At 35.0% G+C, this 14,578-nt stretch overlaps 1 protein-coding gene across 4 annotated transcripts in view; it reads left to right on the top strand.

The window, feature by feature from the left end:
• The window catches only part of LOC148952762 (uncharacterized), a 76,482-nt gene extending 65,325 nt beyond the window's left edge, over positions 1 to 11,157 (top strand). For 2 of the 4 annotated variants that reach the window (XM_089087411.1, XM_089087408.1), the window contains 2 exons: positions 3,807 to 3,927; positions 10,932 to 11,157. In XM_089087411.1, the coding sequence (XP_088943537.1) occupies positions 3,807 to 3,927; positions 10,932 to 11,096 (286 nt within the window). In that variant the 3' untranslated portion in view covers positions 11,097 to 11,157. Of the gene's footprint in view, positions 1 to 3,806; positions 3,930 to 10,931 lie in introns of those variants that run through there. The other 2 variants (XM_089087409.1, XM_089087410.1) reach the window with 2 other exon arrangements.
• The last annotated feature ends 3,421 nt before the right edge of the window (positions 11,158 to 14,578 follow it).

Raw genomic sequence — 14,578 nt, 5'->3', positions numbered from 1 at the left:
CGTTTGAATGAGCCCTCCCATGATATTCTAGGACCACTGGGTCGATACGATTACCCTGGAAAAAAAAAAAAAAAAAAAAAAACACGCACCCGTGATCTTTCTTCTGGCAAATTATTTGAAAAAAACTACGTTTTCTAAAGAGTTAAAGAGGCTGAGTTACAAGGTCGAACCTTAAAACGTACAGGGATTAGGAGGCACAGTTGGGGGCTGCCGCTCCCCAAACCCCCCGTTTTCGCAGCCTTTAAATAAAAAAAAAAGTTCTTTCAACTGAAAGCAAGGAGCGACATTAAATCTTAAAACGAACAGAAATTATTCCGTATATGAAAGGGGCTGTGCCCTCCTCAACGCCTCGCTCTTTACGCTAAAGTTTTTATTGTTTAAAAAAAAGAGTTGTGAGAAAGTCAAACTTTAGCGTAAAGAGCGAGGCGTTGAGGAGGGCACAGCCCCTTTCATATACGGAATAATTTCTGTTCGTTTTAAGATTTAATGTCGCTCCTTGCTTTCAGTTTAAAGAACTTTTTTTTATTTAAAGGGTGCGAAAGCGGGGGTTGGGGGGCGGCAGCCCCCCAACTGTGCCTCCTAATCCCTGTACGTTTTAAGGTTCGACCTTGTAACTCAGCCTCTTTAACTCTTTAGAAAACGTAGTTTTTTTCAAATAATTTCTGCACGTCTTTGTACAGTTTATTACTCAAGGGTCGACCTTGTAACTCAGCCTTTTTAACTCTTTAGAAAACGTAATTTTTTTCAAATAATTTAAAAAAGAAACTGAGTTTCTTTTTAAAGTTTAAATTCAGTATATAAAAAATTTGCTTTGACAGTGAATCGAACCCGGATTTTCCGCCTGACAGTCTGAAGTATCAACCACTAGACTAAACAGACACGATTGTAATTGTTTTTTAGTAAATGGAAGCTATTTTCGACGCAAGCAAATTCCCAAAAAACTTGATAATTGGTTTTTGTAAAACAGGAAAGGTGTGATCAGATTGAGATGAAATTTCGAGGATGATCTTCCAGGAACCAGGAAATCTTATACTATAAATTTCAGACCGATCATACAACGTTAAAGTTGGTTTGGTGTGTGAAAAATTAACTTGGGCTAATATAGGAAAACGAGGTTTTTCGTAAATGTAAATTCGGGGGATAATTTTTTCGGTCTGAAAATATCAAAAGGCCCTAACAGGTCGAATTCTGCTTTGAATGAGTCCTCATTCAACCGGATTCGTTGCCAACTGTGGTCTGTAGGCGTGGCTAAGAAAAAAAAAGAAATGATGATGATGAATTTTAAGTGGCTATATTTGGTATTTTGAAAACAGGGAAGGAGTGATCGGATTGAGCTAAAATTTCGAGGATAAGCTCCCAGGCCCTAGGAAAGCTTAACCTCTAAATTTCAGCCCAATCGGATAACGTTAAAGGGGAGCTGTGGTGGTAGGGTTCAAACTTCCGGCCCAGTTTACCCCATGAAGATAAAGTCGGAGGAGGATGAAATTTTGCAAGTTTCTTAGTTTGAGCTTGGGCTACAAAATGCGATTACCGCCGTCTCTCTGCAACCTCTAGGACCTGAAATCGCTTAACATTGTGGTGGGTCGCCTCTTTATAGAGGCACAAGTGTGCCTCCTTGAAAATACAAAATTCCATATTTTTGCAGATAGGAGCTTGAAACCTATATAGTAGGGTTCTCTGATTCGCTGAATCTGGTGGCGTGGTTTTCATTAAGGTTCTATAGCTTTTAGGGGGTGTTTCCCCCTTTTTTCGGAAATCAGCCAAATTTCGTTAGGGGTATGACTTTTAATTGGTAGGACTAAACTTGATGAAACTTATATATTTGAGATCAGCATAAAAATATAATTTATTTCGATGCATCTATTAGTGTCAAAATCTCGCTTTTAAGAGTTTTGGTTACTATTGAGGCAGGTCGCTCCTTACTTACAGTTCGTTACCACGAACCGTTTGATAGTGTTAAGAAAATTAGTATTAGAAATTTTTAATTTGCTTGAGTTAAAGTGAGTTTTCAGTTTTAGTTTGCTTGAGTTAAAGTGAGTTTTGAGTTTTAGTTTGGTTGAGTTAAAGTGAGTTTTAAAGTGAGTTTTGAGTTTTAGTTTGCTTGAGTTAAAGTGAGTTTTAAATTGAGTTTTGAGTTTTAGTTTGCTCGAGTTAAAGTGAATTTTTAATTTTAGTTTGCTTGAGTTAAAGTGAGTTTTGAGTTTTAGTTTGCTTGAGTTAAAGTGAGTTTTAAAATGAGTTTTGAGTTTTAGTTTGCTCGAGTTAAAGTGAATTTTTAATTTTAGTTTGCTTGAGTTAAAGTGAGTTTTGAGTTTTAGTTTGCTTGAGCTAAAGTTAGTTTTAAATTGAGTTTTGTGTTTTAGTTTGAGTTGAGTCAAAGTCACAACTTTAATCAATTCAGCTTAAAAATGCTTCAAACAAGTGTTAATCTATAACGAAGTCGTAGTTCAACAGTAAGTGCCACCATTCAGAAAAATTATGGCCGTTACTAGCCTAATAAAATGCTACGTCTGTCCAGTCACTTAGTCTTAACTTCTACTGAATTTAATATATGTAAGAACTCATTGAAAAGTGGGCAACTGAAGTTTTTTTGTTTGGCCTAAAGACAAATCTGGGACGAAGACATAGGCTATCAAATCTGGTTTCAAGGACTCTATTTTTCTCACAGTGAGGCAGATACAAATATTAAATTTGCTCTATCTTTGGAAAGGGTCAAGATTACCTGCTCCTCCTTATACATTCAATTAAGTTTACTTTCGAAATAAGATCATACCTTTTTGAAAATATGTGCCCACGTCTATGTGCTGTAGAACTCCGAATGTTCAAAAGGAAAAACTTTTCGAAAAAAGAGGATTTTCTTACCTGATGATCGATATCAAATAGTGCTGGTATCCCCTGAATTGTATCCCCTTTATTGTGATACTGTATTCCCTGAATTTAGAAATCTGAATTTTTTAGTTTTGATTGAGGGTTTAGCGGCTTCACGATTTCAGTTTTGTACTTTGGTACTCTAGGGGTTAACTTCTAGGACCTTAAATCCTGATTCTTCACTTCTGGAGACTTGGAGGTGAACCACTGGAATCTTGGGGGATATTCAATTGTAGCCTTTATATTTTTGACCTCTCGTCAAGATCTAAGAAAAAAAATAATTCAGAAGGATAAGATACCACTCAGGGAATGCTTTATTATGGCTTACTTGAATATAGTTAAAAACCCATATTTTCGCTTTTGCAAATAGTTAAGAAGATTACATTGCCTGAACTTGGCCACGTGTTACCGTCTTATTCGTTGATCCCTTTTTATTCACTAAATTATGATTTGTCAAAAAAAATTACCTGATACCTTCAGTGGCGGATCCAGGATTTTTTAGGGGGGGGGGGGGAGGTGCAAAATAGGTTGACCCGATAAACTTGCGTTAGGAGCAAGTTTAATTAACGCAAACTTGCGTTAATTAAGTAAATTACACTACTTTAGACTATGTAAGGGGGATGCACGCCCCCTTCGCCCCTCCCCTGGATCCGGCACTGGATACTTTTCTAGATTTAGACTAGGTTCAGAATTCTGTAAAAATTACACGTGTAAAACTGGCCACAGGACAAAAATTATGCGTAACTATGCCTGTATACATGGATGGGGGCATTATTTCCCCAAAATCAGTCCGAAAATCCCCCACCCCACCTGAAAAAACGAAGCCAAAGAATTGGCGTCTTTCCAATTTTGATTCGGTCTCTTCGGTGTCGAACCTATGTGCCCCTAGGCGTCCTTTTAATCCTGTTTGTTCTGTAGCTATGTCTTTTCTTCTTTAGGATATCGTCAAGACAAGATTATTTGGACAAACGTGTGCTGGGTGCACTTCTGAGAAATGATTTAACAATTAGTCAAGCGGCTGCCATGCTAGGCACATCTGAGAACGCCATATTTTCTCAGGTTAGTTATTGTAATAGGCTTATAGGTGTGTTGTCCGGACTCCAGACTATTCGGACCATTGTTCTTCCTTAAACCAAATTTTCTTACCGCAGGAGTGTTCTATCTTGTCTAAGTCTAAAGAATATAGGAAGGAAAATCTAGGAAGGAAGTCTATAAAATATAGGAAGATATAGGAAAGAAAATATAGAAAATACAGGAAGGAATTCTATAAAATATAGAAAGATATAGAAGGAAAATATAGGAACAAATTCTATAAAATATAGGAAAATATAGGAATGAATTCTATAAAATATAGGAAGGAAACTATAGGAAAATAAAGGAAGGAATTCTATAAAATATAGGAAGAATATTTTTTTAAGGCACACGCTTTATACACGATAACTAGTAATTTTTCTTAGAATTCTGAGTTTTTTGGAGATTTTTTGTAGTTTTCGTATCATTTTTTCCCGAGATGAATTAGGAATTCGGTATTTCTACCGACAAATCGTTATAAGTGGTAACAATAGATTCTATTATCCAATAGAGTTTATTTAGCTATTTGGCCAGCCAATATTTTCATTATTGATTATTTTGGCAAATCCAAGAAACCCAGATCCATGTAAAAATATAGGACCCAAGATCCATTGGACCCAATCGGTATACTACTACTACTGCTAACAACTCACCGCAGCACCAATCCGCCTGAGGCCAACACAGCTACGCACGCTTCTCCTCCATCCCAATCTATTCAAAGCCTCACTTTTTACACCCTCCAACGAAGTTCCCATTTCCTTTAAATCTTTCTTTATGACGTCCTCCGACCCCAGACGAGGACGACCTGCTTTCCGTTTAGCCCCTAGACGGTTGGTCGAAAAGAACAATCTTCGGCAATCTGTCATCCTTCATCAAAATAATCCACATAAAGGGAGATAGAACACAGCCCTGCTTAACTCCTGATTTAATACAAAACAAGCTGCTAACCTTATTTCCTACCTTAACTGCAGCCGTGTTATTCTCGTACATAGCACTAATCACTTTAATGTATTTGTCTGGTATACCATACAAGGATAAAACCTTTGCTATAGCTCTTCTATCATCATATTCGAACGCTTGCTAATAATCTATAAAACAAAGGACCAAAGGTGTTTGACAACTAAGGCACTTCTCAATTATTAACCTAAAAGTGAAAATTTGGTCGACGCATCCTCTACCTTTTCTAAAACCACACTTTTCTTCTCTTAAAACTTTGTCTGTGACATCTCTCAGTCTAATAAGTATCACATTACTAAGTAATTTGCTACCTACAGAGACCAGACTAATGCCTCGATAATTACCACACTCACTTTTATCACCTTTCTTTTAAAGTGGCTTAATTAAGGTTTTCGTAAAATTATTTGGTACTTTCCCTTTTTCAAAAATCATATTCATAATCTTCAGTAACTTGTTTCTAACCTCAGAGCCATCGTATTTAAGAAACTGATTTTCTACCCTATTAGCACACGGAGCCTTAACATTTTTTAATACTTATATTCCTGTCGGTAATTCTTACTCGCAAAACAAATCTTCCCACGCAACCATGGAACCACGAAGTTTTTAATTTTACTACATATATTTACCCACAGCTCTATATCGGTTTAACAGATTATAAAAGCGTTCTGCCCAATCCTCTTTAAATCTTTCCTCATCGCTAACTGTGGCTCAATTCCTATCTTTAGCCCAACCAAGTTCAAAGAGACTACTCCATGTCAATTTTTTTACTTACTAGTACAATATTTTACTAATATGTTGTCGAGCTGCATCTTCCAGATCCTCGGTAATTTTATCCCTGGCCTCCACTTCACACCTCCTTAGTTCATATTTTAATGCTTTCTCCACTTTCTTTACATTCCTTTTGTTATCATATGATCTCATCACTCTTGTTCAATTCTTGTACAAGTCCTTTCTCCTTTCTATTAAAAATAAAGCTTTTTCACTTCTATTCTTAGCTGCAGTCCTAGCTTTCTTCCCTACGACACCTTCAGCAACTTCGCAAATTATTTTTCTAAAATTATTCCAACCATCTTCCAAATTATCAAATTTTAAACCCTCAAGTTTAGTATTCAATTGTTCCTGGAAATTTTCTCTCAAATTCTCATCCTGGAGTCAACCAACATCATAACTTCCCGCGAGGTAGTTACCCTTCTGAAATTTGAGCTTTAAATTAACCCTTGACACTACTAGATGGTGATCTTTACTTTTAACATCAATAAAAGCACTTCTGTATACCCTAGTATCCTGTATTGATCCTACTAGTCTTCGGTTTACTATAACATACTCAATAAGGTTTGCTGTCTTACCATCACGCGAATACCATGTTAACTTATGAGCCATTTTATGACCAAACACCGTGTTGGTTATAACTAGTTTGTTATACCTACAAAATTGCAAAAGTCTATATCCATTTCTGTTTTCTTTTCCTACATCAAATTTACCTAGGCTATGATAATATCTATTCCTATTTCTACCGACCTGGGCGTTAAAATCTCCTAGTAAAAATATCATATTTCTGCCTGCGACCCTGTTTATTTGCTTATGTAACTGTAAGTAAAATTCATCTGAGTCACTAGTATCTCTATCAATCCGCACAACAGGGGTGTATGCTACTATGACTAATCTCCTGAACTTTTTTGTCACAAAATCAGCTATGAGTATTTTGTTAGGAATAACTTCCTATCCGAAACAAGACTTAGCAGCTTCCTTATTCGTCATGAACCCTACTCCCTGTCCATGTACCCCATCCTTCCTGCCTGAGTAAACAAATTCTATATCACCTAATTTCAGGCTCCCTACGCCTAGAATATGAGTTTCTGAAACTCCTAATAAGTCCAGTTCGAATCGTCTGAATTCCTCAGTCAAAATGTTGATACAATGGTCATTTTTTAACGTCGCAACATTCCAAGTTCCAATTTTCATGTTCTTTAAATCATTGAAATTATTTTACCCTCAGGAAAAGCAATGATCCTGGATACCGGTGCAGGACGGGGATCACATATCCTCTCAAGTCTACACCGAAGTGTAGAACCGGACAGCAATAAGTTCCTGGCACCTCCAAGTTGAATGGATGCTTTTTGCAATCCTGGCCCCATCTTGGTCACAACATGGTTTTCAACACTTGGCGATGCTCTTCTATCAACAAGAGTTGAAATCCTGCACAAACAATCTCAAGCCTATTACCGATTCGTCCCTTCAAATATTATGCTACTACGGGGAGGCAGCCCATAGTAGATAAATTTGCTAGGAAGAGGTTTTTCAGCCTGAAGACGCCCTTCAAAACAGATGAAGCCCAGAAGATTTATCTATTAATCAGAATCCCGTGCGAATGCTGTGTCGTTTACTAGGCTATAATTTCCTCAAGGGGCGCCACTCCTCAAGTGGGATTAGAATTGACCGCAAGGTCCCCAGTCTTGCAGATAGGCCGAAAGGGTCGAGGCAGCCCTTCACAGAGGCTGTTGTCCAAATATCTGGATCTTACACCCTGCCGCAGTTCTCCTCCTATAGAGGATCCTCCCGCGATGGTGTTCTGCATCACCATGCAATTTAACCCATAACTAGGAGAAGTTTGTGACTCATGGGACTTGTGGACACACCAGTGGGCCCTATTGAGTGTACATTCGAGGGACCTTCTTCCTCCTCCACCTGCACTTATGACCCCAGGTGTGGGTGCCCCAATTTCTATTGCGGACCCCCAGGGACAAGGTCCCCCCTTGGTCAGTTCTCCTGTGGAGGTACCCTACATATTTGTAGGGTGTTCCCCTATCGCCACCTGGGGACACGCTAAGTGGCCTGGGGGAGGCCAGCTAAGTAGGCCTACCTGAAAATCTTCTAACATTGCTAAGGATAACGGGTCCAAGTTGACCTTATGTATCCTTGATTCTTAAAACTAAAACGACTTAGAAGTACGATACAGCCCTGGAGCAGAAATATCAATACCAGATGCACTATCACGTCTTCACATACCTGACACGGACACTCAATTACAGAACGACATTGAAGTTTATGTTCATGCAGTGATGAAATCCTTACCAGTGAGCGACTCTAAACTTGAGGAAATCCGGCATGAGACACGCCAAGATGCCCAACTAGCGACACTCGCATCCCTTGTACGTGATGGCTGGCCTTCAAAACTTTAGTCATGCCCGATGGTATAAGTGGTAGCAATAGATTCTATTATCTGATAGTGGTTATTTAGCCAGTTAGCCAGCCAATATTTTCATTATTGATTATTTTGGCAAATCCATGAAACGCCAATCCATTGTAAAAATATTGGACCCATGATCCATTGGACCCCAGTCACTACATTGAGGAAATGCTTAGTAAAGGTTCATGTGGAGATCAACATCACCGGTTATAACCTGTTGTGGTCCTTGGGATTGAAACATATGCAATACTTCTAACGTGGGCCTCTTATATACGATGATAAACGCAAATATTTCAATGTCAATATAAAACTTCTCTTTTAGCATGAGATGATTATTGACATTTTGACTATTGAAGCTTCTCTGTGTATTTTTTTTATCTATTTTATATATTTGTAGCCTTGTATATTTATATATTTTTGTACTATCGTGATAATTTTCTTTTCGTGGTACATTGGCTATAGTAGAAAAGCTAAAAATTGATATACAAACAGATTGTTTTTTTTTCTCAGCTAAATGTTGTCGTTGAAGTTAAAATATGTACGAGTTTGGATTCGGACCTTCTATAACCACCAGTATAAGCCTTTAAACGCCAATATAAGCCTTTAAATACCAATATTGGCCATTAAAGGCTTTCTAAGCGCAAATCTGTAACCGTCAGTATAAAGTACTAAGCTTTAATATGAGCCTATAAAAAAACATAAGCATAAATCTGTAACCTCCAAATTAAGTCTGTAAGTCTGTTATACCCGCTGTTCGGTAAACTGCTTATTTTTAGCTTATTATTATTTCTAATTAGAAGGTTTTTTCCAAACAAAGTCTCTAAGCATAAAAATCTAGAGGTGGTCGCAATATGAGGGCAACCAATTAGCAATAGCATTTTCTTAATCTTCAATAAACATCTTCTCGGTTTCTAGTTGATCTATGGTAGGGATAACATCAAACGAACGACCAAAATAGAAAATTGTACAAAACAAGAGAAGATAATGAAACAATCTGTGAAGACGTTAAATAACATGGTAGTACAATATATGCTAATGTTTCGGCTATATATCCAACAGCCGTCATCAGTGAAATACAATATAAAACAAATAAAAAGAAAACAAACTTAATCAAAAATTATATTGGTAAAACACATTTTTTAGCTAAAATCACAGAATATTTTTTCTTTTTTTTTTAAAGAGTCTTGGCTTCCTAACGTTAGATAGATTGTTGAATTTTGAATATATAGCCGAAATATTCGCATAGATTGTGCTACCGTGTTATTCATAGTCTTCACAAACTTCACCGTTATCTTTTCTTGTTTTGTATGATGGAAACGCAGTGTTGTCTTTGTCATTATCCATTATCTAAATAGAAAATGGGTCTCATCTAAACCCTGTCAGTCAATCATTTGTTTGGCAACTTGAATTGTCTCGTTTGCTGTCCTTCCCCCTAGAAACTAACCGTGCTTGCAAGGATTCCAGTGACATAGCTGGTTTTGTCACTTCATTTGTTTATAAATCCTATTTGCTGTTGTTCTTAATTAAAACCAAGGTGTTAATGTGTATCTTTGTGTGAATGTTTATTAAAGTGATTATTTGGATCTGCTCTTATTCTAATACTGAATTGCTGAATACTGAATTGCTGAAATGCTGAATTGTAATTCTGAGTCGGTGAAAATTATTGTGTTAAACAAATCTATGGAAAGATGTAAAAGCCTTGCGTCAATTTTTCTCCAGGGATGAGGGATTCAAGCTCTAAAAGAAATAGATAATATATTTAATTCCAATTCTTATATATTTTTAGATTTTTTTAAGATCTAGTTGTCTATTGTTATATAATGTTATCTATTGTTATATTATTTTTATATAATATATAATTATTCTCTATATAGAGAGGACTTATCTCTCTACTGTGTACAAGCCTGCTAATAAATTATTATTTTAGGTACATTTTTTCTCCAGGGATGGAGGGATTCAAGCTCTAAAAGAAATAGATAATATATTTAATTCCAATTTTTATATATTTTTAGGTTTTTTAAAGATCTAATTGTCTATTGTTATATAATGTTATATATTGTTATATTATTGTTATATTATTGTTATATAATATATAATTATTCTCTATATAGAGAGGACTTATCTCTCTACTGTGTACAAGCCTGGTAATAAATTATTATTTTAGGTACATTTTTTCCCCAGGGATGGAGGGATTCAAGCTCTAAAAGAAATAGATAATATATTTAATTCCAATTCTTATATATTTTTAGATTTTTTTAACATCTAATTGTCTATTGTTATATAATGTTATCTATTGTTATATTATTGTTATATAATATATAATTATTCTCTATATAGAGAGGACTTATCTCTCTACTGTGTATAAGCCTGCTAATAAATTATTATTTTAGGTACATTTTTTCTCCAGGGATGGAGGGATTCAAGCTCTAAAAGAAATAGATAATATATTTAATTCCAATTCTTATATATTTTTAGATTTTTTTAACATCTAATTGTCTATTGTTATATAATGTTATTTATTGTTATATTACTGTTATATTATTGTTATATAATATATAATTATTCTCTATATAGAGAGGACTTATCTCTCTACTGTGTACAAGCCTGCTAATAAATTATTATTTTAGGTACAGTTTTTCTCCAGGGATGGAGGGATTCAAGCTCTAAAAGAAATAGATGATATATTTAATTCCAATTCTTATATATTTTTAGATTTTTTTAACATCTAATTGTCTATTGTTATATAATGTTATCTTTTGTTATATTATTGTTATATATAATTATTCTCTATATAGAGAGGACTTATCTCTCTACTGTGTACAAACCTGCTAATAAATTATTATTTTAGGTACACCAGCACATGTTAAATACCAAAAATCGAGCTTTAAGTCAAGAAACGGACTCCGAAGAGGATCGACTTCAAATCGACTTAGACGAAATGAGTCAAGAAAATGTTCAAAAACCGAAGATGAAAGTTCGAATCGATGCCAATATTGCCACAAGAATAGATTAGTCTTTTCTAAGTTTGTTTCTTTTTTAAAATGACGAACAGTATTAAATTTAATTGTGTCTCAGTGCCAGTTAAGCTATATGTAGGAAGCACGGCCGTATCCAGGGGGGGGGTATGGGCTTTGAAACCCCCCCCCCATCCGAAGTGTTTGTCGAACTCGCAAAAAAACGTAGCAAAAGTGAATATAAACATATTTTTGATGCGTTTTTTTTTAATTTAACCTCCACCGAAAAAAATCTTTTGTAATCCCCTTCCCCCCCCCCAAAAAAAAAAATTATGGATACGGCCCTGGTAGGAAGCCCAAATATTTTAAGGTTTTAGTCAAAATAATTACATATTTTTCCAGTTTTATCACTCTTTCCTATTTGGAAAGAAGTTAAAATTAATCCATTGAATACAGGACAGTGGCATAGCCGTGTGGTACTCCTCCCCCACCCCAACCCCAAATAAGGTCTCTTACCCGAATTGATATAGTATGTTTTGTTTTATTTATTTTTCCCAATTGCCAGGAATGAAAGATTAAGAAAAATCGATAAACAAATAGCATTAGTGTAGCAACTTACCTTTTTTACTAGGGGAGGGGAGGGGGGGTTCACTGGAAAATTTGTTATGTAGCCATAATAAAATCCGAATTAGCGCTTTCATATAATTTTCTATTATTTCTTTATGGTTGGTATTTGCTTGTCGGCCTTAAGCGGCAAGTCTTCAAATTTTACTTACATCTTATGTTTCAAAATATAAAATAAAAATTCTTCTGCTACGGTGTTTATATCTAGGCCTAGCTCCTTCCTCCCTCTTCACCCAAAAGATCTCAGAATTTAAGAATGTTTCCCTTAATTTTATTGCATATAGCTAAATCTCAGCATTAGTAAACTAAATTAATTAAATAAAGTGTAATTAAATAAAGTAAATGATGGATGAGGCTCAAACGCGTTTTGCTGCCGTAATATAAATTGACCAACATTAACAAGAAAAATCAATGTCTGCCATTAAAATATTTCCCTCAAAATTTTAAGAATTTTTCCCATAATTTGATTCGTCAGAATATTTTATCCGTATTTAATGTTTTTTTCTTTATTTGACCTCCCTCGCATGAGCCCGGGCTTCAATGGGATACGATTCCATTTGCACATAGGTGGCCCCACGGAAATGTATTCATGTATATTAGCATCACTTTTTGTTCCTCAGTCTGCTATTGCTCTATTTTTGCAAACGAAGTTGCAATATGTTGATGTTAACCATTATAATAATATCCCCATTATAATAATAATATCATTATAATAATGTATAAATTATTTTGATAAATATACAGGTAAAAATATTACAAATTTGTAACATTTAAGGGCATTGTTTTTCATCAGGAATAAATATTAATGGATAAGGACCTCTTTTTTTCGTTTTTTTTCAATTGACTTTACAAATTACTTTGGTCAATTAAGTATGAAGCTACGAAAGTGTATATTTTTTATGTTCATTATTTTAATAAAAATATTGACATTTCCACTCATGAATTTTTAAAAGGTGTCTTAAAAAGACGACAATGAATATTTAGAACAATATAAAAGCTGTATTAACAGAAAAATTCATGGAATAGATTTTGAAGCATTTTTTGGATATCGTTAGAAATGAAAAAGGGGTGCAGCTTGGGTTTTGAGTTTGGAGGGGATATTCAGAATTTGCTGACAAAATTGTCCAGTGTGCCGAAAAATTCGGACACATAAGCTAAATTCAACAAAAAACATAAGCTAAATTCCGAAGTGTGTGCGCCGACACCTTGGAATTATTTTTTTTGGGGGGGGGCGTGTGTCCTCCCCTTAGCTCTGCTCCTGGAATTGAATATGAATATTGTTTAGTTGCCTCTCATATTTTAAGCAAAATGGAATCTGTAATAGACAATTTACAGATGGATTAAGTCCAATTGGTGTTTTTGGGACATCAAAGCATGTCGTTTTTGGGACGTCAAATTGGCGTCAAAGCATGAAGCATCAAAAATAACAGAAAGATCAATAAGAATTTTTTATGCAAAAATGAACTAGTAATGAGTAATTACGCAAACACATATAATATGTATTTATATAATACTTTGGTAAGAGGATAGTAAATCAGCATTAACATTTTCTTGAACCAATTGTATTTGAAGATATCACCATTATAAGGCTAATAAGGCAATATGGACTTAACGAGTAGTGTCTCAGCCAGCCAGGACGTGTTATTGAGTGGATACTTAAATTGGTCGATTTAACGATTAAAATTTTGTTTTCTTACAAATACAATTCAATTATTGACTATCGTAATTATCTCAAGTATTTACAATTTGATTGCAGCAATTTTCAATTGAATTAACGAATCTGCAATCAAAAGTGGTAAGACGAGAAAAATGCTGTATTACTTAGTTTATTCTCGAGAATATTCACTCCAAATTTAACAAGCCCAGATTATTTAAGATATTTAAGAGCAAATTCAGTATGGGACATATAACTTTTGCAGTGTTTTACAGCTCCTCCTATTAAGGTTAAAAATCCGCTCAAGTTTTAACGTCGCTGTCTGCTTTGTTTTGAAAACATTTGGTTTTCTAATACCATAAAAGTTGAATTTTAACTTACCTTTGAAAATACTGTAGCAAGTTCGCCGTACATCCCGCACGCTCTACAGGCAATGAATGTAAACAAATGTTACGTCAATTTTATAGGTTAGTTAATATTGACAGGAAGAGCAAACGTTTGAGGCCTCATTTTGTCCTTTGCTGTATAACGGGCAACGGTCATTAAACAGGGTTGCCAACTTTTGCTCCGTGGATGTGTCCCCTAAGCGTCCAAAAATGTGTCATTTTTACCTAAAATGTGTCCATCTTGAAACCTCAAAAACTAGAGGTAATTTTCGTTACTATTTGTACTATTGACAAAATACGCTTTGTAAGCCTCTTTCAAAGCAGCCAGTTAAAATCAAAAATAATGAAAACAAAAAAAATCCATATAAAACGATCATACAAAATGATTTAGTGTGAAACCACGAAAATCATATAAACATGTAAATTTCTTACTTACTTTGGAATAAATCCTTTACTTCTCTGGCAAAACCTGGATGCTAAAAAAAAAAAAAAAAAAAAAAAAAAAAAAAAAAAAAAAAAAAATACCGAGAAAGAGCACTAATTAGGTGAAAAGGGACATCCAACTGGACATATATTTTAAGGAAATGTTTCGTTTTGTGTCATAAATTTACATGTCCCTTTTTGTCCTTGTATGTCCCAAATTTCTAAAATGTGTCACTTTTTTGTCCTTTTATGTCATTGTATCCCAGCACATGGAAATGGACCCTTTTGACATAAAATGTGTCCAGTTGGCAACCCTGCTAATGAATGACTAATTTTTGTGTGACCCTGGCCTCATTTTGTTGATCCACATGACCTAACTTATGAACAATTCATTTGGGGTAATTGTTTTCGTCTGGCAGACTTGGCAAACTAATTGCAAGAAACTTACAATTAC

Source organism: Artemia sp. Qi Xiang Cuo, chromosome 4 (assembly GCF_049724085.1).
Source record: "Artemia sp. Qi Xiang Cuo chromosome 4, ASM4972408v1, whole genome shotgun sequence".
Taxonomy (NCBI): domain Eukaryota; kingdom Metazoa; phylum Arthropoda; class Branchiopoda; order Anostraca; family Artemiidae; genus Artemia; species Artemia sp. Qi Xiang Cuo.
This window is presented reverse-complemented; position numbering and strand designations above follow the sequence as displayed.